General features: G+C 23.1%; 2 protein-coding genes across 7 annotated transcripts in view; one reads left to right on the top strand and one right to left on the bottom strand.

Annotated features, from left to right (window-relative positions):
• LOC122505105 (chondroitin sulfate synthase 1) overlaps positions 1 to 6,772 on the bottom strand; it is a 32,181-nt gene extending 25,409 nt beyond the window's left edge. For 2 of the 4 annotated variants that reach the window (XM_043616558.1, XM_043616561.1), the window contains exon 1: positions 6,166 to 6,772. The gene's annotated coding sequence lies outside the window, so the exon portion shown is untranslated. The remainder of the gene's footprint in view (positions 1 to 6,165) is intronic. The other 2 variants (XM_043616560.1, XM_043616559.1) reach the window with 2 other exon arrangements.
• A 3,138-nt stretch (positions 6,773 to 9,910) lies between these two features.
• LOC122505106 (heterogeneous nuclear ribonucleoprotein 27C) overlaps positions 9,911 to 23,805 on the top strand; it is a 53,059-nt gene continuing 39,164 nt past the window's right edge. Inside the window, exons 1-5 of one of the 3 annotated variants that reach the window (XM_043616562.1) lie at positions 9,911 to 10,081; positions 11,155 to 11,362; positions 12,619 to 12,805; positions 15,918 to 16,000; positions 19,583 to 19,970. In XM_043616562.1, coding sequence (XP_043472497.1) covers positions 10,044 to 10,081; positions 11,155 to 11,362; positions 12,619 to 12,805; positions 15,918 to 16,000; positions 19,583 to 19,970 — 904 coding nt within the window. In that variant the 5' untranslated portion in view covers positions 9,911 to 10,043. The remainder of the gene's footprint in view (positions 10,082 to 11,154; positions 11,363 to 12,618; positions 12,806 to 15,917; positions 16,001 to 19,582; positions 19,971 to 23,805) is intronic. The other 2 variants (XM_043616563.1, XM_043616564.1) reach the window with 2 other exon arrangements.

Here is a 23,805-nt window from a genome sequence, read left to right as displayed (position 1 = left end):
TATAATATTTGTAAATTGTGATATGAAATTTTAAGACCCACTGTTAAAAAAAACTTACAAAAATAAAAAAAGTTACAAAAACTTTTGTTTTTTGTAACTTTTTTTATTTTTGTAAGTTTTTTTTTTTTTTTTGAAATTTTATGAAAATTTAGTATTTTATTAAAAATATATAATTTTTCGAAGTATAAATTCTTCAAAAATACGATTATATTTAAAAATGATTTTTAAAAGTAAAAAATAAAATTTTTTGCAACATAAAATTTATTTCAATGAAATATGATAAAATTTCCAGTTATTTCAATTTTTTAAATTATTTTCTCGGGCGTGAATTTTTAAGGCCATTTGTAAGTTTTTTTTGAAATTTAATAAAAATTTATGATTTTATTAAAAATACAATTTTTCAAAATATAATTCTTCAAAAGTACGATTATATTTAAAAATCAGTTTTAAAAGTAAAAAAATTAAGATTTTTTGCAATACAAAATTTATTTCAACAAAATTTGATAAAATTTCTAATTATTTCAATTTTTTAAAATTATTTGCGGGAATTAAATTATCTTCGAAAAGAATTTTAATTACAATTTTTCAAAAAAACTCATTTTTTAGAATTTCTACATTAAATTCTATTAAATATAATTTAAAATTTAAAAGTTCAATAATTTTTCTTGAGTTAATATTTAAATATTTATATTGTTAATTATTTTTTCACAGAAACTAAAATTTTCAATAATTTCAATGTAAAACTTTTTGAAATTTAAATATTTCGAAAATTACAACTGTAATTCTTTCAAAATTTAATTATTTTCTAGAATTTTTAAACAAAATTATACAAAACTTTAATATTAATCTATTATTTTTAAAAATTTCAATTAAAATTCTTTTTTACATCAATTCTTATTAGAATTTAATGATAATTGAATAACAAAAAGTTTTTGGTAAAATTTAATTATTTTATAAATTTTTTGTTATAATTTTTAAAAAATACGATTATATTTAAAAATAATTTTTAAAAGTAAAAAAATAAAATTCTGTAAAATATAAAATTTTTTCATAATTGTCAAATTTTATAATTTGACAAAATTTACAATTTTTTTTAATTTTTTGAAATTATTTTCGGGAATTTAATTATCTCCAAAAAATTTTAATTACAATGTTTTAAAAACCAAATTTTTTCACAATTTCCAAATTAAATTATCAAAAAATTGAATATCTTTTGTTAAATAAATATTTGAATATTTATTACTATCTATTTATTTCTCCATCAAGAATTAAAATTTTTAAATACTTTTAATGTAAAACCTTTTGAAAAAATAGAACAACAATTTTTCCAAATTTTCGGAATATTTTCTAAAATTTGAATTAAAATTCTTTTTCAAATCAATTTCTAATATTAACAGTTCTTGTTAGATATATTTAGTTCAAAAAAAAAAAAATTCGCACGAATGAAAAAATTATTTCGTTGAGTTTAGTTGAAAGAAAAGAAATTCGCATAATTTAAAAATTAATTTAGTTGAATTTAGTTAAAAGAAAAAAAATTCGCATAAAGAACAAATTATTAGTAAACATTTCGTATAAATGAAAAATTATTTTGATCGAGTTTCTGAAAAATAAAGTCTCGAAGTTAATTAATCTTAACTAAAATTATTCTCATAATTCTTTAATTAATTAGATAACAATAAAGGAAGCAGGAAATCAAATTCCAATTTATTTTACCCGCTGTGTGTTCTATACACTATATTTATAAGAGAAGATAAGGAAAATTGTTCCATTTGGTATGAGAAAGTTACGCAATTAAACGAAACCCATAAATAATGGGAATAATTTTATCGATTACAAGTTCAAGAAGAGGAAAAAGTAAGCCGTTATGAAAACGGTTAGATCATTCAGTTTACGTTTGTCTTTAAAAAAATGGGGTCAAATGCATGCTCAGCAGTCTAAAACTCTTTGCAAGTTGGTTTGTTTTCTTTTTTTTACTTTAATTACTCATACTCGGAATTTTTCGAGAAACTGACAATCAATAAATTTGGAAAATCAACAATCATAAAATTTTTACGTAATTATTTATGTAATAACTAAATTTCGATTTTAGAATTTTTAGATTTTAATTTTGAATTTTGAATTTCGAATTTAGAATAAATTTACGATTTAGAATTCAGAAACTAAAATTAATTTTCAAATTGAAAAATTGTTGTAGACTTTGAACAATCTACCTTGACAATGAATTGATAGCAGCTTTCTTCTCTATTATTAAAAAATAAAGATTTAAAAGCCGTTATAAACCAATCGATATTCAAGGTATATTAACTCTGTGGTATTTTTACTTTCTGGGAAAGAATTGAACAGCGACAGTTCACAGTTCATTGATCATTTCATGATTAATGTTTAAAACGCCTTTGTTCTCTAATCTTTTTTTTCGGCGTAGAAATTACTTTTATTGTGAATCGTCTATCTGAAAAATAGTAAGACCATTATTTAACGTATTTCGAATGCAATAATTTTACTATCTGTGTCAAAATTAATTTAAAAATACACTCTTGTAAAACTGAATAAAAACACAGTGACTTTATTTTTTACTTAAATGAAAATTATATTTTTACTTTTATTATGAATCTACTGGAAATTTAGTAAAATTAATAAATTGATTAATTTATTATTTATTAATATTATTAATTAATTAATTTAACTAATTTTAGTTAGTTTCTACCGTTTCAATTTCAATTTCTAGAAAGTAAATTAGTAAACAATTGTAAACCTAAAGTAAAAAATAAAAAGTATTCGTTTCGCCCGTGGCTGAATTGTCCGTAACAATCTTTAATTCACAATGCAGTAAATTTTTAATTCAATTCTAGTTTTTTTTTTTGGTTATTAAAGAAAATGTTTAAACACGACTTTGAGGAAAAGATTAATAATGTAATTTTCCATATAGGAAAAAAATGTAAATTTAATAAATTCTATAGTTTCTTGATAGAAGAAGAAGAAGTTACGGCTGTTATGATTATGAGACTTTGTCTAACACGATTGTACAGTTGATCATGCAATTTTGAATTCAGCAACATTCTCACGACTGAATCTCATATAAGCGAGTTCCTGAGAATTTTCACCGGGAAGCTCATTAACTCTGTTCTCGAACGCTTCTTAAATTGTCTTCAAGGTCTAATCGCCGTAATGGTTATATAGGAGAATATTTCATCGTTTCTTTACTGCGTGAAAAAACTTGATTGTAGTGTTCTTGTTAACAAAAACGACTCCTTTTTTTCTACAATACAATCATTTTGCTAACAAATTTACCCATAAAACGAGATTATATCATTATATGTAACAAACAGCAATAAAAAAGTAAATGTAAATGAATAGAAATAAAAGGGTAAATGTATAAAAAAAAGGGTAAATAGAAAAGAGTAAATTTATAAAAAAAGTGGAAAATAAAAAAAGAGTAAATTTATAAAAAAAAAGGTGGAGTTAGAAATATTTTTTGAAATCGAAATATTTTTTTTATTCGGGAATATGAAGAAAGAAAAAGCTGACAAAATGAATGTCTCTAAAAACTATTGTGCTGAACGAGCTGAACATTAAAAGGTAGTAATTATTCATTCGAACGTTAAATATGAGTTTGAAATTATTCTTTATGTAAGTTCCTCTCATTGTGGTGTAGACTTTGTTTTACTCGTCAGGAGCAATAAAACCCTCATTCTCCTATTAAGTGATTAAGAGTAACGTGTATATGTTTTATGTGATACAATCATATGTATGGCAAAAAATACTTCCCTTACTTTGCAATGAAATTGCATATATATTGCAACATGAGTCGCTTCTTTCGCAGCGAAACAATGTAAGACTTAATATAAAATTACAAGAGTATCATCTGATATTGAATATCTTCGAAAATATATCAAACATCGTCAATAATACGGGCCCTTTTACATAACAAAGAAATATTACACGAAATTATTAAATTAAATTAAATTAAATTAAATTAAAATTTAAAAAAATGAAAATAGTTAAAATTATTTTGCTTCTATATATTTTCTTAAATATTATATTTTCTATTAAATATTCTATCAAATATTAAATTTCGATGTTAGTCCTTAAAGTTCTGAACGTTCAAATGAAATGAAATTTGTTTCTCTTTCAAATTTTAATTTTATTATTAAAAATAATATTGAGTCACGTATTGAAAAATAATTTTAGTTTCCAAATTCTTAATTAATGTTTTAATTTTATTTCTGTGAGAAATTTATCAAAATATTCATAATTGAAAAAAATATTTCATTCAGTTTGAACGTTCAACATTTTTAGAACGAAATTTTTGGCACGAAATAATTAAATTAAATAAATTAAAATTAAAAAAAATTAAAATAATTAAAATTCTTTTATTTTTATATATATTTTCTATATATAGAAAAAATTTCGATTTTAGATGTTCTTAAAATTTTGAACGTTCAAATGAACGAATTTTATTTATTTCTCTTTCAAATTTTAATTTTATTCTTTAAATAATATATTGAGTCACGTATTGAAAAATAATTTTTAGTTCCCGAATTTGTAATAAATGTTGTTAATTATATTTCAGTGAGTAATTTATGAAAATATTCATAATTGAAAAAATATTTTATTCATTTTATTCAACGTTCAAAATTTTTGTAACATAAAAAATTCCGATTTTAAAAGTTCTTAAAGTTCTGAACGAAATTAATTTTTTTCTTCATAAAATAAAAATTTTATCGCGTCAAGTGATAAAAAAAATAAATTATGAAGATAATAAATGTTTAATTCTGTTTTTACTTTTTACAACGATCGCGGTAATTTTACTAAATACTTTTAATGAGAAAAAATGTCTATCGAACTCGTGAATCTTGATTTTAGGGGGGAAAAAAAATAAGAAGAATGTAAAATAAGTAAAAATTAAATAAAAATATATAAAAAGTAAAAATTAAATAAAAATAAATAAAATACATAAAAAAAATAAAATCTACGAGAATATACAGTAGAGATAGTGTAACAATGGAAAAAAGCAATGTAAATACAGTGGAATGTATTATTATGGGAAAAAAGAAAATTCCATGAGTCAGTGACAGCGACTATTTGAATCAAGTGAGCTTTAGAATTCAAAGGAATGCGTTTTTTTGAATGATGATGATGATACATTTTTGAAAAGACTTCTGTTCAGAATTTATTATCAAAAATTTAATTCTATTTTTATATGAGATTTTACTCGTTTAAATCCTATTTTTCTAATTTTATCCCCAAACTTTCAAACTGACTTTTTTAATTCAAAAATTCATCGTTTATATTTAATTTTTTATTTGAAATTTAATATCGAAGGTAAATAATTATTCTAAATTTAATGCTCCTAATGTTTCGAACGTTTAAATCAACGACAATATTTTTTTAAATTGTATTTTTTTTTGTACAAAAAAATTATTTCCTATGTTGAAAAAATTAATTCTTAACTAATTATTTAATTTCTATTTTTCTTTTTTGAATATTAGGTTTCAAAAATATTTAAGTAAAAAAATTCGTTCAGTTGAACGTTTTTGAACGAAAACTAGGAAAATAAGTTCATAACGTTTATGATCAACGATTGAAAGAAAAATATTTTTCGTGACAAAAAAATAAAAGTTGTTCACAAATATTTCTTCTGGAAATTAATTTTTGATCTAAAAAAACTATTCTTTGTATTATTTATGTAGAAAAATATTTTTTTTCTAAAAAGTTGAATGTAAACGTTGTAAACTTTACTAAATTAGCATTTTCGGAAAATATTTTAACAGAAAAAAAATTTGATCGTTTAAAACTTACGAAATTAATTAAAATTAATTAAACTTACGAAGAAGAAATAATTTTTTTAAATAAAATATAAAATAAAAAACTGACAAAAAAACGATTAATTCGAACGTTCGAAACTGAACATAAAAATCTTTAAAGAAATTGTAAATAAGATTAATTTTCTAATTTTGCTCCGAATTGAATTGAAGAACAGAATAGCATCAATTTGAAAATGATCCATAAAGTACTTAAAAAGATTTATAGTTTCCACGAGTGTTAATAAACATTAAATTCATTTGAAAAAAAAAGTAATAATTCAATTCAGTTGTTTCTTGAACAGAGATAAAAAAGAAATAATGCAATATTCAATAGTGATCTAGTTTAAGATCTAAAACTCACAGTTGCGAAGTCAGACGGAATCCCGGTTTTCATCCCGTTAAAGCCTATAACTTGGATGATTCCAGTGACGTATAAAACACACAACTCTTTGAAGAGGAAAACCGGTTTCACCGAAAGTCACGACACACTATCATCATCCGCGCCACGGTTCCCCCTAAAAAACATGCCACTGTTTAGAGACAGGGGGTTTTTGTCGCAGTTCTTAGAAACTTGTCGCGGACAACCAGTTACACTGCAATAAAAAAAAATATTGTTTATATCACTGATGATAAATAAAATTTCTATCAACACCTTAATGATCTAATATATAAAAGAAGATTGAAAAATTAGAAAGTCTCTCTCTGACGGATATACTTCTTGAAAACGTGCGGCTCGTAGGAAGCCGCAGTGGCAACTAATCCAGAGTGTTGGAGCGTGAGCAAGAACAAACAGACGAGAGAGCTCTATGTTGTGCATGCTCCTCAGTAACTGTGATTTTATATTCCTGATTCCTCTTGGTTTCATTATTCGATCCAAACCTTGAATCCTTGACAATAAAAAAGTATCCCTCCAGGTAAAAGGCGCAACATCGCGAGAGCTGACCTTTGCCATTGATCCATTTCTGACTTTTATTGTATTTTTACTGACCCTGAACCAGGATTTTGCAGCATCCGAAAAAAAATCCTCTTCTTATCTAGATTGTCGGTGAAGAAGGAGTTCTTTCATCGTCTGGAAATATATGAGATTATTTATTGTTAATTAAGAGAAGGAATCAGTCTTGTCTATTGTATTCGTCTTATCAGTGAAAGACGGATACCACAGTTTAATGAGAGACACGTGTGGGACACAATTTAATTAACTACGTGATTATTTTTAGCGTATTTGATCTCACCGATTTCTTGATTAAATTTACTATTTTTATATAAATTAAAATTAAGCATAAAAAGATTTTAAAAAATTTTGTAATTTGCATAATAATAATAATAATAATAATAAAAATTGAATATCACGTTCCGCGCGTAATATTTGCTAGTTAAATATAATTTAAAATTATTTTTAAATATAATCGTGTTTTTTAAGAATTTTATCTGAAAATTTGGGAAATAATTGAATATTATAAACGATACAATAGAAATTATTTTTTTTTTAAATTTCAAAAGCTTTTAAATTGAATTCTTTGAAATTTTAATTGTTGTGAATGTAAAACATTGAAATATTTTTTCTAAAAAATTATTAAAGTTTAGAATAATTTTGTTTAAAAATTCTAAAAAATACAACTGCAGTTGTAATTTTTAGAAATAATTAAATTTCAAAAGTTTTTACATTGAAAATATTGAAAATTTTAGTTCCTGCACGGAAAAAAAATTAAAATTAAAATTTTGTTTCAAAATAATTGTTATTTTGCAAAATTTTTTACTATTTTTGAAAATAATTGAATTCTTACGAAGAATGTGTTATTATTTATGGAAATAATTGAATTCTTGCAAAGGATTTTATTATAATTTTGCAAATTAATAAGTAAGAATAATTAATTAGCAAATTAGTTAATAATTTAATTTTTTTAAAGTTTGAATATGAAAGTATTTAAAAATTCATATTTGAAAATGAAAAATTTGGTAATTTGCATAATAATAATAATAATTAATTTTAAATAAAGAAAAACAAAACGATTTTGAATTCAATTCAATCAATTTCGGTAAAAGCGTCAAAATGTAATTTTTAATATTTTTAACTTGAATTTGAATAATTTTAATAAAAAATACAATTTTCGTCAATAAAAACAATATTTAAATGACATAACCTAAATTTTAACAAATATTTATTACTGCCAAAAAATTATTTTTATTTAAATGCAACTTTTGTTTCAAATGTCGAAAATTAAATTTTATTCCCTTTAATAAAAAACAAATTTAAAGCAAACGACAAAAAAATTCGAAATGCTAAAATTAAATGATTGAATATGTAAAATTCTTTTTATTGTTCTTATTTCATTTTAACTGTATTTTTTATTTCTTTCAATTTGAACGATTTGAATAACAAAGAGAGTAAAAAAATATCATGGAAACCTTGGCTACTTAATAAAGAGAATAATCCTTTAATTGTAGTTTTCTTCTTCACTTGTATAATACGAATGTTGTAAATAATTTGATACTTCCGTAGAATAATATTTTCGTTCCAAACAAATGCACGTTATTGCACTTCGCACGTGTCGAGAAAATACGTAACGGAAACGAAATTATTATACAATTCTCAAGATATTTATATTGAGTGGAAGAATATTAAGTGGATGAGATTGCAAAGAACTTGATTAAAATTTTAAAGACCAAGAATAACTGAAAAGAATAATTAGAGCAAAAAAGAACTGACTTTTTTTTGTTTACTGAGAATAAACAAAATTTTTGGTTAGAAATTAGTTCTAATTAAAAAAGGAAAAACGACAATGGCGCCACTAAAATAAAACTAAATAAATTTTTATTTTTATCCTGTATTTCTTTTTATGAATTCCCCTTTGATGGTTCAATAAAAACAATTAATTAGCCAACTCTGTGGTCAATTGGTAATAGAAAGAAATAAAGAGAATAGCTTTGCAATCAATTGCATGATTCATTATGTAATAATTTACAATCTATAACACAATTCAATTTAATTAATTTACGAAAACCGTTAATAAAAATACTTACAAAAACCATGTTTTGTACTTGACACCTGATAAAATTGTCAAAATTTTTCCTTTGCTCCTAACGGTAGGCAAACACATTTACAAATGTGAATTCCTGAAAATATTTTCCGACAAAATGCGAAAGCTAATAAAATAATAGTTACTATAAGTTAAATAAAAAATCTCAACGAATATTGCTACTATTCGAAAAAATTGTTAATAACATTACTTTTCGTTAATTGTTAATAACAATTATTTTTGTACGTTATATGCAATTTTAATTTTAAATTTCCCGCGTTACGTGTAATAATAAAATGGCGGGGGTGACTACGTTAATAAATGGATTAATAAAATTTCCAATTATTGTTATTACCGGAAAAGATTGTTAACTATAAAATTATAAATATTAAATAAAAACCTTATATGAAGTTAATATAAAATAATTTTTTGTATATTCGGTATTTAAAAATATTTAGTATTTTCGCGTCTCATAAGCACATGTAGGAAATCGATTATTTTCTAAGATCTAAAGTACAAAAAAGAAAAATTTAAGTATTATTAATATCATTAAAATAATAGAAATGAAAAAAGTATGAAAACTATGTAAACAATATAAGTGGAAAATAGATACTTGTTTTTTTCACTTCTTTTGTTTTACTAACTTTTTCAAAGAATTTTAAGGTTAGGTTTCTTTTTTTTAAGCTTTTGTTTACTAACGTAATTATTATTCAGTTAAGAAACATCAAACCGATTAAAGCAACTTTGCAAACAATAGGATTAAAATAAGTAAAATATATATAATTATAATGAAAAGAAAAAATGCAAAGTTTATATGAAAAACCGGTTTTCGACGCCGTTGAGTTGAAATATAACGACATTAATAACAATTTGTGGTAATGAATATCTACTGGGAAATTTAATATTTGACAATTTTTGACTATTTTATAAACAAGTAATTTGATCGATGATAAATATTAAAAACGAGTAAATAAAAAAAGCGGTTGGTAGAAATTCAGAAGGGAAGGGCCCCTTTTAGCGTGGTACGTACCTGTTCAGTTGCTGTATTGACTCGGCAGTACCGGAAGTGACGCGCGTCTCTTCGTTACGTTTACATTCTGTTCGTTGCGTTCATCGTGGAAGCCATTACCCTCATCCGCGCTGGTCCGCGCTAAAGCATCGTGCCATATTCCCACAAGCATTTAAAATCTACCTGAGATTTTGTAGTTATAAGTGAAATATTATGCGAGTGAAAAACGAAATGGACGACGACGAAAAGGGGTAAGTTGTTTTAATCTTTATTTGCAATCTAAAATCCCCATTTCTTTCACTTTAGAAATCGGTCGAGCGTTCCGGAACAATCAGTTTTAATACGCGAGACATCTAACAAATTTATTGCAATAGATTTACAAGGAATTTCATCATGTAACTGCATTTTTATTTTCTCATGATATTCTATGAAGTGGTTTTTTTAATTATTATCTCCCTATCGTGAGTAATTAGACGCGTGTTTTTGACTTCTATTCTAAATGTGTATATATTTGACGGGGCTCTAGTCTCTTTATCTTTATAAAAGACGTAAAAGATAAAATGCCGGTTTCGATTAGTTTTGATGCATTTTTCATTGATTTGATTTGTATTTGATTTTTTAACTCTCTATTGGCGTGGGGTTTGAAGGAATATTGTAATTTCTCGGTGAGAAAAAGTAAAACTTTTGACGCGATTACTCATAATGGAGATCGTGTGTTAGTTGAAGAAAATGCCGACTTCCCGTGCGTCCTTTCATTTCATCCTTCGTGGCGAGTCTGCTCTTTGCTCCAATCGCAGTTGGGATGTCGTCAAATGTGTCCAATCGGTGTTGAGTTCTATTGCACTTACGAGGAGAAATTGTGCATAAAGGAATGTTGATCTTAAAAGCCGGTGAATACTGAGTGCCGGTATTTTATGCTCTTTGCCCGAAATTTTTACTATTTGATAGCATCCTTATCCGTATCCTTATCGTATAAGACTATTTTTCTTAGATAAATCTGTGTTTCGAAATGATTTCTATTCTCTCTCTCTAGGTTTTATTGTTTTTTTTTTTGTTTTCAAAGATGCTTCGCAGTTTTTTTTGTAGTAAAAATGTTATCTTCTCAAAATCTATTCAAAAATATTGCTCAAATTTTTTCTTTTGTTTTACTTCTTTTGCTGGAATTCTAATAATAAATTATTATTTTTCTGTAATTCTAATAATAAATTGATAAATGTAGGGAAAATTTAAATATCTTTGAAAAAGGAAAAAGTTTGAAATGATTGAAGAAAATTTCTTTTTTGAGAAAAAATTGCAGAGTGAAGACATTTTTTTTTGTTTACAGAAAACTGTTCGTTGGAGGTTTGTCGTGGGAGACAACCCAAGAAAATTTGCAGCGTTACTTTGGCCGATATGGCGAGGTTATTGATTGTGTTGTAATGAAGAATAGCGAATCCGGTCGCAGTCGTGGCTTTGGATTTGTCACATTCAGTGATCCTGCTAATGTCTCCTTAGTTTTGCAAAATGGACCGCACCAACTTGATGGACGAACTGTAAGTTCCGTTTCCCTTCAGTAAATTTATTTCCCTTCATGCGTTTATCTTTCTCCACTTTGGAGTAATTTTTTCAATAATTTTAACTAAATTTTCAATAATTTTAACCGAATTTACAAAAAATAACTAAATTTTCAATAACTTGACTAAATTTACAATAATTCTAACTAAATTTTCAATAATTTTAACTGAATTTAAAATAAATTAACTAAATTTTCAATAACTTGACTAAATTTACAATAATTTTAACTCAATTTTCAATAATTTTAACTGAATTTAAAATAAAATAACTAAATTTTCAATAACTCAATTTTCAATAATTTTAACTCAATTTACAATAAATTAACTAAATTTTCAATAACTTGACTAAATTTACAATAAATTAACTAAATTTTCAATAACTTTACTAAATTTATATTTTACAATAACTTGACTAAATTTACAATTTGATTAATTAATATATTAACAATTTTGTTTATGTTACGTTTGTAAGTTTCACAATGTTTTTAATCAACAATTTAGAAGAAAAAATACTTTTCCTTCAAATTTTTGTCGAAAAAAAAAATTTTCACAATATTTTTCTATCAATAAATTAGAAAATAAAAATTTGTAAAAAAAAGTAAATATTCTTGGAGTAAAAAGTATTTTTTTTCTTCCGATCGTTGATCATAAACGTTCTAAACCTTTAAATGAACGACATTTTTTTCTTAAATTTTATTACAATAATTTCGCTTTGTATCAAAAAAATTGTATCCAAAAAATTAATCTTAATGTTTCTAAATGTTAAATTTAAGTTTATAAAATTTAATTCTAATGACAATTGAAAATTTATAAAAAAAAATTGTCTTAGTAAAAAATATTTCCTTCATTTGAACGTTCAAAACTTATGGATCAAATTTTGTTTCGATTTTCCTGGTTTTTAACGTTCAAATGAAAGAAATTTTCTTCTGCTTTAATATTTAAAAAAATTACTGCCAAAAAAAAAATTAAATTAAAATTAAACTTTTACTTAGTTTAAAATTAATTTTTTTAATTTACAAAATTGTTTTTGGAAGAAAATACTAAAAGAAGTAAGAAAATATCGTTTACTTGAACGCACGAAACTTTTGGAAAAATCGTTTTCATATGTTTCGTTAAAATTTTAATTATTTAATTTTTATTAATTGTTAAATTATCGATTTTCCTTAATTATTTAAGGAAGTTGATATGAATATGAATTATCACTAAAATAAAAATTAATTTTCAAAAAAATCCAGATTGATCCGAAACCATGCAATCCACGCACTTTGCAAAAACCCAAACGCAGTGGAGGATTTCCTAAAGTGTTTCTCGGTGGTTTACCAAGTAACGTAACTGAAACCGATTTAAGGTCATTTTTCACTCGCTTTGGCAAGGTCATGGAAGTTGTCATCATGTACGATCAAGAGAAAAAGAAATCAAGGGGTAAGAGCAAAATTAACTTTTTAAATTATTTTTTATTATTTTTTGCTCCACTTGTGACAATTTGTTAACAATTTATTGACAATTTATTTCAAATACTATTTTTAAAAAAACTTTTTTCTCAAATTGAAAAATTTTTACCTAAATTTTGAATAATTTGTAGACATTTAATCAATATTATCGTATTTTTATTATTATTATCGTTTTATTATTATTATTATTATTATTATTATTATTATTATTGTAATTATAATTATTATTGTTATTATCTTATTTTGTTTGAAAATTTTATTTTTGTCACAAGTGGATCAGATAACAAGGTAGTATTTTTTTATTATATATTCTATGAAATCTATTGAGTTGGTATTTTAAAGTATAAAATGCAATCAATACTGTTAATGCTGTCGTTATACAATTCCAAATATTGTATAAGCAGCATTAGCTTTTATTGTTGTATATATGAATTATTGATCTGCTATAGACGATCTTTATCTTATACAATAAGTTTTATTATATAAATTGCATAAAAATGTTTGTAATATTTTAAATTTAATTCTACGAGATTATGTTTTCTTTTAATTAACTCTAGAATATTACTAATGATAATTTATATCCAGATTTGTTTTCTTATTTTTAATATTAAGAGAAATGCGCCTCGATTTATTTTTAAGATAAATTTTATAATTTTGAATTTAATTTTAAAAGAAGAATATAGTTAATTTAATTTTAAAAATTCAAGGGAATTCTTTTAAGCGTTTATAAGGCAGGGGTATCGTCGGCAAATGTACTTAAAATTAGCTTTTTAGTGTGATTTTTCTTTTATATTTACAACCTGTTTTTGAAAACCACGTGAAAAGTGGTTTTCACTTGAACGAAATATTTTAATTTACTTTTTTTGTCAATATTTAATTTTTTTAATATTACACTAAATTAACTAAGTATCGAGTATTTTTTAAAATTATTTTTATTGTAATCATGAATTTTTTTCAACTAATGAATTTAGATTTTCTATATAAGGAGATTTGCCTACGATATCCTTGGAGTAAATTTATAAAATTTATAAATGTAGGGATTTTCTAGCAATCTGAGTATTTACAGTTGATTTAACTTTAAAAATTTTCGAATAATGCAATATTAAAAAGAAAAAAAGAAAATGATAAAAAATAATCAGTTAAATCTATTGGAAAAGTTTGTTAGAAATTCTTTTGCGACTTGTTATCATTGTTAAATTAATTTAGAGGTATTTTACACATAATTACATTACATTACGTAATTTGCGTTTGTATTAAGTATAGCTTAAGTCTCAATTAGGCTGTTGTCTTGTTTCAAGTTTTACATACATAGCTTAAAACAATTAAACTGTGGAGGTCAGTTGTAAATTCTATTTGATTTCAATGCAAGAACTGCTTAGTAACTATTTTTCTAGAAATTTTTATTTTTGACTCAGTTTCTTATTTTTTAAATTTAACCAATTTTTTATAAAATCAAAAAGTTATGATTGAAATTTTGAATGAATTTGAAAAGGGCTAAAAATCTTGAGAGTAATTTTTACAATTGATTGTGAAAACGACTCTTCTGGTTCTGGACCCTTTTCGAAATTTTGAATTTCGATACATTTTTTGTTAGTAAAAATATAAATTACAAAAAAATTACAACTTTTGGTTTTCACTTTTAAAATGCAAAGTAATGTATGTAATTTCGTTAAGTGACAATCTGGATATGCGTTTGAATTAACTTTTTATTCCTTTAATGTTTATAATCAGGGTGGCCACATGTCAGTAAAGTCAGGGAAATGTCAGGAAAAAAATTTTTGTCAGAGAAATTAAGAAAATTGAGAATTTTTTCGACTTATTTTCAAAAATTGCGACTTTTTCTACTTTTCTTACAAACATTTCAAGTATTTATTTACAATTTTTAAAAATCATTTTTTGAAGAATTTTAATTGCAAATTTTAAAAATAGTTGAAATATCAAAAATTTTAATGAAAAATCTTTAAAAGTAAATTTAAAAATGAAAATTAGCTTCTAATTTTTTAAAATTCAATGTTTTTAGTATTTTCAATTACATATTTCCAAAAATTCAAATACATACATATATACAAATATAATAACATTTTAGAATTATTTTGAACATTTTGGAGAATACTATCAAGTTCAAAATTTTTAATTAAAATTAAAAAAAAATTAATTAGTTTTTTAAATTAATACAAAATTTTTTGTAAGAAATTCAATTATTTTCGAAAAATTACATTAAAATATTTTTAAAAACTAATTATTAGAATTGTTTTATAATAATTTTTTAAGATTCAATTATCTTCTAACGATGTAAATAAAAATTTATGAAAATTTACTTTTTGGAGTTATTAAAATTTTTGAGAAATCATGGTCTTGTTTATAATTAAAATTCTTCAAAAATTTGATCATTTTTCAAAAATTCAATTATTTTTAAAAGATTTTACCAAATTTTAATTGTTTGGAAATTATTCAAAATTGAAAAACTATTATATTTAGGTATATAATTACAGTTATTATAAAAAATTTAATTTTTGTATTTAATAATTGAATTCTAGAAGAACTTTTGGGAAATTATTTAAATTAATTGATTCAGAGATGAAGTTTAATTGAAAGTTAGTTGTAAAAAATAATTGAATTCAGGAAGGGTTGTAATTGTAATTTTTAGAAATTATTCAAATTCATAAATTTTACTCATTTTCCGTAAATATTCATATATTTTCCTGTAAAAAGAATTTTGTCAGGGAAAGTAATTTTAATGTCAGTAAATTGTCAGGGAAATGTCAGGGAAATTGATAAACTAAAACTTGTGGCCACCCTGATAATATTAATCTTAGATTCTTAATTTTATATAAAATATAGATTATTATAATTATTGAATTGCAAAATACTTGAATTATTTGGATTAAGAGAGAGAGAGAGAGAAAGAGAGTGAGAGAGTAGAATTTAAGAAAAGCAATTTTCAACGAGAAACGAGTTGTGAAAAATTTGTGAGAAATTTTATTTTTCCTCCTCACAATTGAAAATTATTTAAGATTATTTACATGGAAGAAAATTTCGTTTGGTGTTATTTTGTTAAACAATGTGTTACGTTTGGACGACAGGATTCGGATTTCTCAGCTTTGAAGATAAGGATGCTGTGGACCGATGCGTTGCTGAACATTTCGTCAATCTGAATGGAAAACAGGTATAGCATAATTAAAATTATTTTTAAGTTGAAGGTGTTTCACAAAATAAAACCTCTTTTTATCAAATTTTTGCGACTGAATATTATGAAATATGATCGTTATACTGTATATAATATTTTATAAAATAAGTTAAGTTTAATTTTATATGAAAAAAAACTATTAAATTATGTAATTGTATTTTAGATTTTTAACACTAGTTAATTTAAAAAAAATAGATATATGTAAAATTTGAAGAAAAAAATTATAAAAATGAAGCGCTTTTATGAATGAAACAAAAAATTACAAAAAAAAATTGATAATTTTTTGTAAATTAAGAATACTTTATGTACTTTTAAAGTATTTTTAATTGACATTTTACTTTTTGAAATGAGATGAAATTTTACATTTTCTAAACCATTTTTTGCCAGTTCCATAAAGTCGGATTTGAAGGTAATCAAAGATTAAAATCTGTTTTCAAAATTAACTTAGCCATTTGTGTAGGTACATGAATTGGTTGGTTGAGGTTTTAATCGCTGATTAAGTTTTAATCGGTGTTGATGGAAGTGGCTCTAAATAATATTTATAGTTACTTAAATGTATAGTTTAAAGATTCTTTTAGTATAATGTAAAATCTAATATTTAATTTATCGAATTAAATTATATATTTAAAAATTAGAATACTTTAGTAATATGAAACCGAGTTAGGTTTAATTAGATACTTTTACTTAGATACTTTTAGTAATTATCTATTTAGATAAAAATTAAGTTAAAAATATACTTATCATTATTATATAAGTTTTATGTTATTCTAGTTAACATTAGAATAATGTTCGACATACTTCGTCGTATAATTTTTCATACAGGGTGAATAATTTGTAATTAAGCGCTTTTATACATTTTTTGCCTCATTTATATTTATAGTTGTATTTCGATCTTAATTTCTTTTATTCCAAGATTTAATTGTTAATAATTATTGATTTCTTCATTTAGGTTCATACAGAAACGATAGGAACATTATTACAATGTTCCTGTTGCTCTCTGCTCCATTTTCATATTTTTTTTTATAATTTTGATTTTTCGAATATTTAAGTTACAAAGAAAAAATAAATTCTATTTTTTTTTCAATATATTTAATTTCTAAAATGGTATGAAATTAATTTTTTTAGTTCGTATCATTTTCATAAATCATGGTAAATTATGCAAGTGAATGGTGTTTTCTTAAAAGGGTCGAAAGATTTTGTTTTTTTAAGACAGTAAGGAAATTTTATCAAAAATTTAAATTATTTTCAAAAATTATCCTCAATTCAATGATTTTCAATATTTACTACTTTAATAAAATTCTACCCAAAGAATCAATAATTTTCATAAATAATAAAATTTTCATAGGAATTCAATTATTTAAACATAATTTGCATAAAATTTAAAGAAAAAATAAATTATTTAAAAAGATTTTTATAAATTTTTTAAACAAGCATTAAATAATTTTCAAAAATAATAAAATTCTATTTCGGAATTCAATTATTTTCATAAATAATAAAATTCTATTTCGGAATTCAATTATTTTTTGAAATAATAAAACTCATCGCAGAATTTCAATTATTTTTATTACAATTTTAATCGAATTCCTCGAAAAATGTAATTATTTTTGAAAACTTGATTAAAATTCGTCAAAAGAATTCAATTATTTAAAAATTTGTTAATAAAATTCTTTTCAATTATTTTCAACTCAATTTTAATAAAATTTGTAGAAATAATTCAAATTTTTAGAAAATTTTTAATAGAATTATTCCAAAAGAATTCGATTATTTTCGATACACTTTTAATTGAATTGCTTTCTTTTGAAATTAATTTTAATAAAATTCTTCAGAGGAATTCAATTATTTTTAGAACTTTTAATGAAACTCTTCAAAAAAATTTAATTATTTTCAATAGTAATAAAATTTTTCGCAGAAATTAAATTATTTTCAAAAATTTTAATAAAAGTCTTTGCAAAATTTAAATTATTTTCAAAAATTTTCCTCAATTCAACGAATTTTAATTTCAATTTCTACTATTTTAATAAAATTTTCCAAAAGAATTCAATTTCTTGCGGGAAAATTAAATACATTTTCTAAAATAATTTAATTCCTGCAAAAAATTCTATCATTTGTGTAAAATAATTGAATTTTTGAAAAAAATTTCATTAAAATTGTTAAAAATAATTGAATTCCTCTCTGAAGAATTTTTTATTTATGAAAATAATAATTGAATTATTTCGAGTAATTTAATTAAAATTGAATTCTTGCCACGAATTTTATTATTTTCACAAATAATAAATTTCTTTGCATGAATTGAATTATTTGCAATTCAATTTTTATAAAATTTCTCTAAACAATTCAATTATTTTTTTTAAAAAATGTAATAAAATTCTGTGAAGAATTCAATTATTTCCAAATTTTTTTAATAAAATTCTATTATAAATTTTTTAATTAAAATTATTTTTAAAAAAACCGATTTCATTTATTTTTTGTTATAAATAATGAAATTTTTCTCAAAAAATCCATTATTTTTATAAATAATACAATTTTTCTCAGGAATTCTATTACTTTTTTAAATTTTGATAAAATTCTCTTTATGTTAATTCAATTCTATGAAACATTCAATTATTCAATAAACTTTTTATTTTTGTATATTTGAATAATTGAAGTTTTTTGATCTCTTTAACCCTCTGCCTACTCATGTGACCGTTATCGTCTAAAATCGTCTATTTGGACGCCTGGTGGGGACTATGGGAATTACATTCAAAAGCGCTAGAGTGGGGATAAGTCAGCGTAGGCAGAGGGATAAAGTAAAAATTGATTTGAAAATGAATTTTAGTTAAAATTTGGATTATTATTGAAAGTTAAATGTCTTATAGCGTGAATTTTTAGAAATAATTGAATTTTGAAAAGGTTTCAAAATAAAATCTTTGAAAATTTGAATTTCTCATACTTTTCACTGATAATTGTGTAGATTTAATTTTTTTGAAAAACTTCAATTGGATTTTTTTTAGAAATTATTGAAGAATTTTTGAATAATTGAAATTTTTTTGTAAAATTGATTTGTAAACAAATGGATTTGAAAATTCTCAAAGAACTTTCTCAAAAATTATTAAAAATTTATTTATTTTAAAATAAATTTTATAAAAATATTTTGATTTATTTAAAGAAGAAATTTAGTTAGAAATCTTTAATTATAAAACATGAAGATATCGAGCACTCCGAGTCGAAGACTCGGAGTCATCGATATCGTCATGTTTTCTAATAATATTTTCAAAAGTTGTTTAATTTCAAAAAGGTTTGAATTTGAATCTTTTGAAGAATTTTAATTCCTATGGAATTCAATTATTTAAAACGTAATTTTCATAAAATTTTTAGAAAAAAAAAAATAATTAAATATTTATTTTAATTCAAATTGGGAAAACAATTTTTTTTATTTATGAAGAACCATATTTTGAAAAAAAAAGAATCCTTTTAAGAAAACAACATTAAATCGTGATCTCTAATATATCGTTGGATATTAGAGTGAAAAATTTTTTGTTGCAATTGAATTTCTACAGGACAAAAATTAACAACTGATTTCAGGTTGAGATTAAACAGGCTGAGCCGCGAGACTCGTCAAGCAAGATGAATGATGGTCATCAAGGACAATGGGGACCACCGCAACAAGGTGGCCCTCCAATGGGAATGGCTGGGAATATGGGACCCATGGGTGGACCAAACGGACAAATGGGAGGACCAATGATGGGCGGACCAATGGGCCCACCAGGAAACATGATGCAACAATATCAAGGCTGGGGAACAAGTCCTCAGGCAGGTGGTTATGCTGGTTACAGTACTCAGTACAACACTCAAGGCTGGGGAGCTCCACCAGGACCACCTCAACAACAGCAAATGCCGCCACCGCCTCCCCAATGGGGCAGTAGCTACAATGTACAACCAACAGCTGCTACGCAAGGTTATGGAAATTATGGTGAGCTTTTCTCTCTCAATTCTTCACATTTCTTTCTCTTTTTTTTTGCTTTATCTCTAACAATTATCATATTACAAGTTTTCGACACAGGCTCATTTTTGTCTAGTGCTTTCCTCCCTAATTGAGCCCGTTGCAAGTAAAGACCTTGTGTGAGAAAAAAAAAAGAATTGTTATTTTATTTATTCACTATTTTTGTAATCAATCGTATAATTGTGATGTGAAATATTGTTAATTTTAGAAAAAATGCGTTGACTAGTTGAAAACTGCGTATTTATATTTTTTTATTTAAAAAAAGGTACTTTTTAAGGAAACGAATTCAATTTGTAAAATTAGACTGAGTTAGAATTAAAAAGTTTTTGAAACAATATAAAAGGGAGAATAATTTATTAAACCAGTTTCATATCAATGAAAGTTAAAGAAAGTAAAGGAAAAGTAAATTAATATATATTTTTAATTGATAATTTAATAATTTAATTAATAATAATAATGAAAATGATTAATAAGTAGCTTTTAAAATTTTAAATCAGAATAGTGTCAGTAGAATCTGAGCTATCAAGGGAGAATTTTTCCAATTAAAAGTTAAATTTAAGTAGAAAAGGAAAAATAGAAAAAAATTTTATTTACGTAAAAACGCAATACGAATTGAAATTGAATTGAAAAAATTTCACGAGGGGTTTAACTTGCCACGGGCTCAATTCTTCACTTTATTTTCAATTGAAATCGAAAAGTTTCTAGGGTGGCACAAGTAAACATTTTTGAACTCAAAACAAATTTACGAGGCGTGAGAATGACAAGTTGTCATTTATTTCAATTATTTATTTATTTCGTATTTTTCTTTCAAATTTTATTAAGTAAATTTTTAATTAAATTTTCTCTAATTTATTCTAAACTAAATATAGACTAAATAAAATAATTAATAAAATAGAATTATTCCAAAATAATTCGATTATTTTCAATACAATTTTAATTGAATTGCTTTCTTTTGAAATTAATTTTAATAAAATTCTTCGGAGAAATTCAATTATTTTCAAAAAATTTTAATAAAATTCTTGACAATTATTTCTTGAAAATAATTTATTATTTTCAAAAAATTTCCTCAATTCAACGAATTTTAATTTTCATTTATACTATTTTAATCTAAGTTTTCAAAAGAATTCAATTATTTAAAACATATTTTTAATAAAATTCTATTAAAAAAGTTAATTATTTTCATAAATAATAAAAATTTCACAGAAATTCAATTATTTACAGATTTTTATGATTTTTTTTCGCAATAATTCAATTATTTTAAAAAACAATAACTTTTTTTTACAATGATTCAATTATTTTCATAATTTTTATACAATTTTAATGGAATTCCTCGAAAACTGTAATTATTTTTAATAATTGGATTAAAATTCGTCAAAAGAATCCAATTATTTAAAAATTTGCTGCTAAAATTCTTTATATGAATTCAATTTTCAAAAACAATCAAATCATTTAATAAATTATTTATTTTTCTTTTTAAAGAATTCAATTATTTTTCCAAATAATAAAATTTTTCACGACGAATTCAATTATTTAAAAAAAATTTATATAAAATTTATATAAAAAAAATTTATTCTAAACTAAAGACAGGGTGGCCACATGTCAGGGAAAACAAATTTTTTGTCAGTAAAGTCAGGGTAATGTCGGAAAAAAATTTTTTGTCAGGGAAATTAAGAAAATTGAGACTTTTTTCGACTTATTTTCAAAAATTGTAACTTTTTTACTTTTCTTCCAAACATTGAAACAAAATACTACAATTTTTAGTAAAAAAGTGCAACTTATTTTGATTTTTATAATGTTAATAAAAAATCTTTAGATGTAAATTTTAAAATGAAATTTAAAAAATTTTAAATTGTACGTAATTGAAGAACTATTAATTTTTCCAAAATTATTTTAAAATATTAAAAAAAAATTAATTGTCCGGATTTTTTTAATATACTGTTTTGAAAATATTATACTTTAAAAACTTAAGAAAAAAACATGGACAGTTACAATTATCATAAAAAATTGAATTTCTGTATTGAAATAATTGCATCCTAGAAGAAATTTCGGAAAATTATTTAAAATTATTGATTTAAAGATGAAGTTTAGTTGAAAATTGGAGAAAATAATTGAATTCAGGAAGGGTTATAATTGTAATTTTTAGAAATTATTAAATTTCATAAATTTTATTAATTTTATCGTAAACTTCCATATATTTCTATAAAAAGAATTTTGTCAGGTAAAGTAATTTTAATGTAATTTTAATTCAGGGAAATTGATAAACTTAAACTTGTGACCACCCTGTTTAATTAAATTTTAAATTAACTAAATTTGCACTAATTTATTCTATACTAAAGAGATTTGTTTACTACTCTGAAAAAAATAGAGAAAATTGATTATTAAAAAAAAAGTTCATTTATTTGTTTTATAGAAACAGTTACCAAGTTTTTTTTTTGCTTTTACAATTCGGAAAACACAGAATTAAAAAAGCAGAAGAACGAAAATATTAAACTTGAATATATTTAACGAATTGTCAATCTCGATGCCTTTATTTTCTTCACCATTTTTTTACAAAGTAAAAAAATCGTTTGAAAATCTAATTGATTGTAAATTTGTACAATTTTGAGTTTCTTTGTTGGAAACTTAAAGAGAAAACTGTAAATATACATTTACTTTCGTTTCCAAGATAATAAAATTTTACTATTTAATTTACAAAATAATAATATTTTACTAATCAATGACAATTTTTTTTTTAAATAATGACAATTTTGTGTCAAGATGAAAGACTACAGATTAAAATTACAAAATTAAAATTGTTTAAATTCTTCTCAAATTATCAAATAATTAAACTCGAGTTTAAATTATTTTTGAAACGAATGTCACGTTATAGAGAGAGAGAGAGAGGAGAAGGTTTTGATATTGACTTAATCAATATTGGTATTTGAATCGGGTTTTACTTGATTACGGTTCATTTAATTTAATCAATCATTAAACTAAAATTAGTATCCTAGTGAAATGGTGTTTAGGAGAAAATTATTATTATCATTATTATTATGAATTTTTGGTCGTTGAACTTTTGACCTTTTCCTCTCTTGTCCAAAAACATTGATTTTTTGATAAAAAGGACATAGTTGTAATATTTAATTTAATTGTAACATTGGTCCTGTCCCCCTCCCCTTCCTTCCTGCTTGGTGAGGTTAGGATTTTTCTACAGTTTTTATTATAAATTGATTAATTAATTACTGTTAAATAATTATAATATTGATCAAATTTATGCCCCCCTGGAGGAAAAATATGGAAAGAAAATACGATAGGATAGTTGTTGATTAAAGTGGACAGTTCAATTGTGAATTTAGAGAATTTTTTTTACTATTTAAATAAATTAACGCAGGATAATTTTCTATTTTTAACTTTGAAACTCACAGCTTTGCATTTGTGTAAATTAAGAAATATGTGAAGTGTGTAAATTATTACACACTCGTTATAAAATATACACTGGAGAAATGTTATTCGAACAAAGATCTAAATTTTCATTGTTGAATGTCCAACTTTTAATGAAAGAGTCTATATCTAATGCGCGCTTAAACATCGACTTGGTGTTTTCAACTTTCCAAACCCTAATTACAATACAGAAATGAGAATTAAGGGTGTTTGTTAGGACATGAAACTGTTTCCAAAATTAATTTCTCGAAACAAGGCGAAAGATTTTTCAAGGCATGAAGATTTTTCTTTTAATAATTTGTTCGATATTCATTTAACGAACGCCCTTAAAAAAGGAGTTTTATTCAAGCAGGTCTCGGATTTTATGACTTTCGACTATTTAAGA

The sequence above is a fragment of the Leptopilina heterotoma genome, unplaced genomic scaffold (assembly GCF_015476425.1).
Source record: "Leptopilina heterotoma isolate Lh14 unplaced genomic scaffold, ASM1547642v1 Lhet_340, whole genome shotgun sequence".
In the NCBI taxonomy this organism is placed as follows: Eukaryota; Metazoa; Arthropoda; class Insecta; order Hymenoptera; family Figitidae; genus Leptopilina; species Leptopilina heterotoma.
This window is presented reverse-complemented; position numbering and strand designations above follow the sequence as displayed.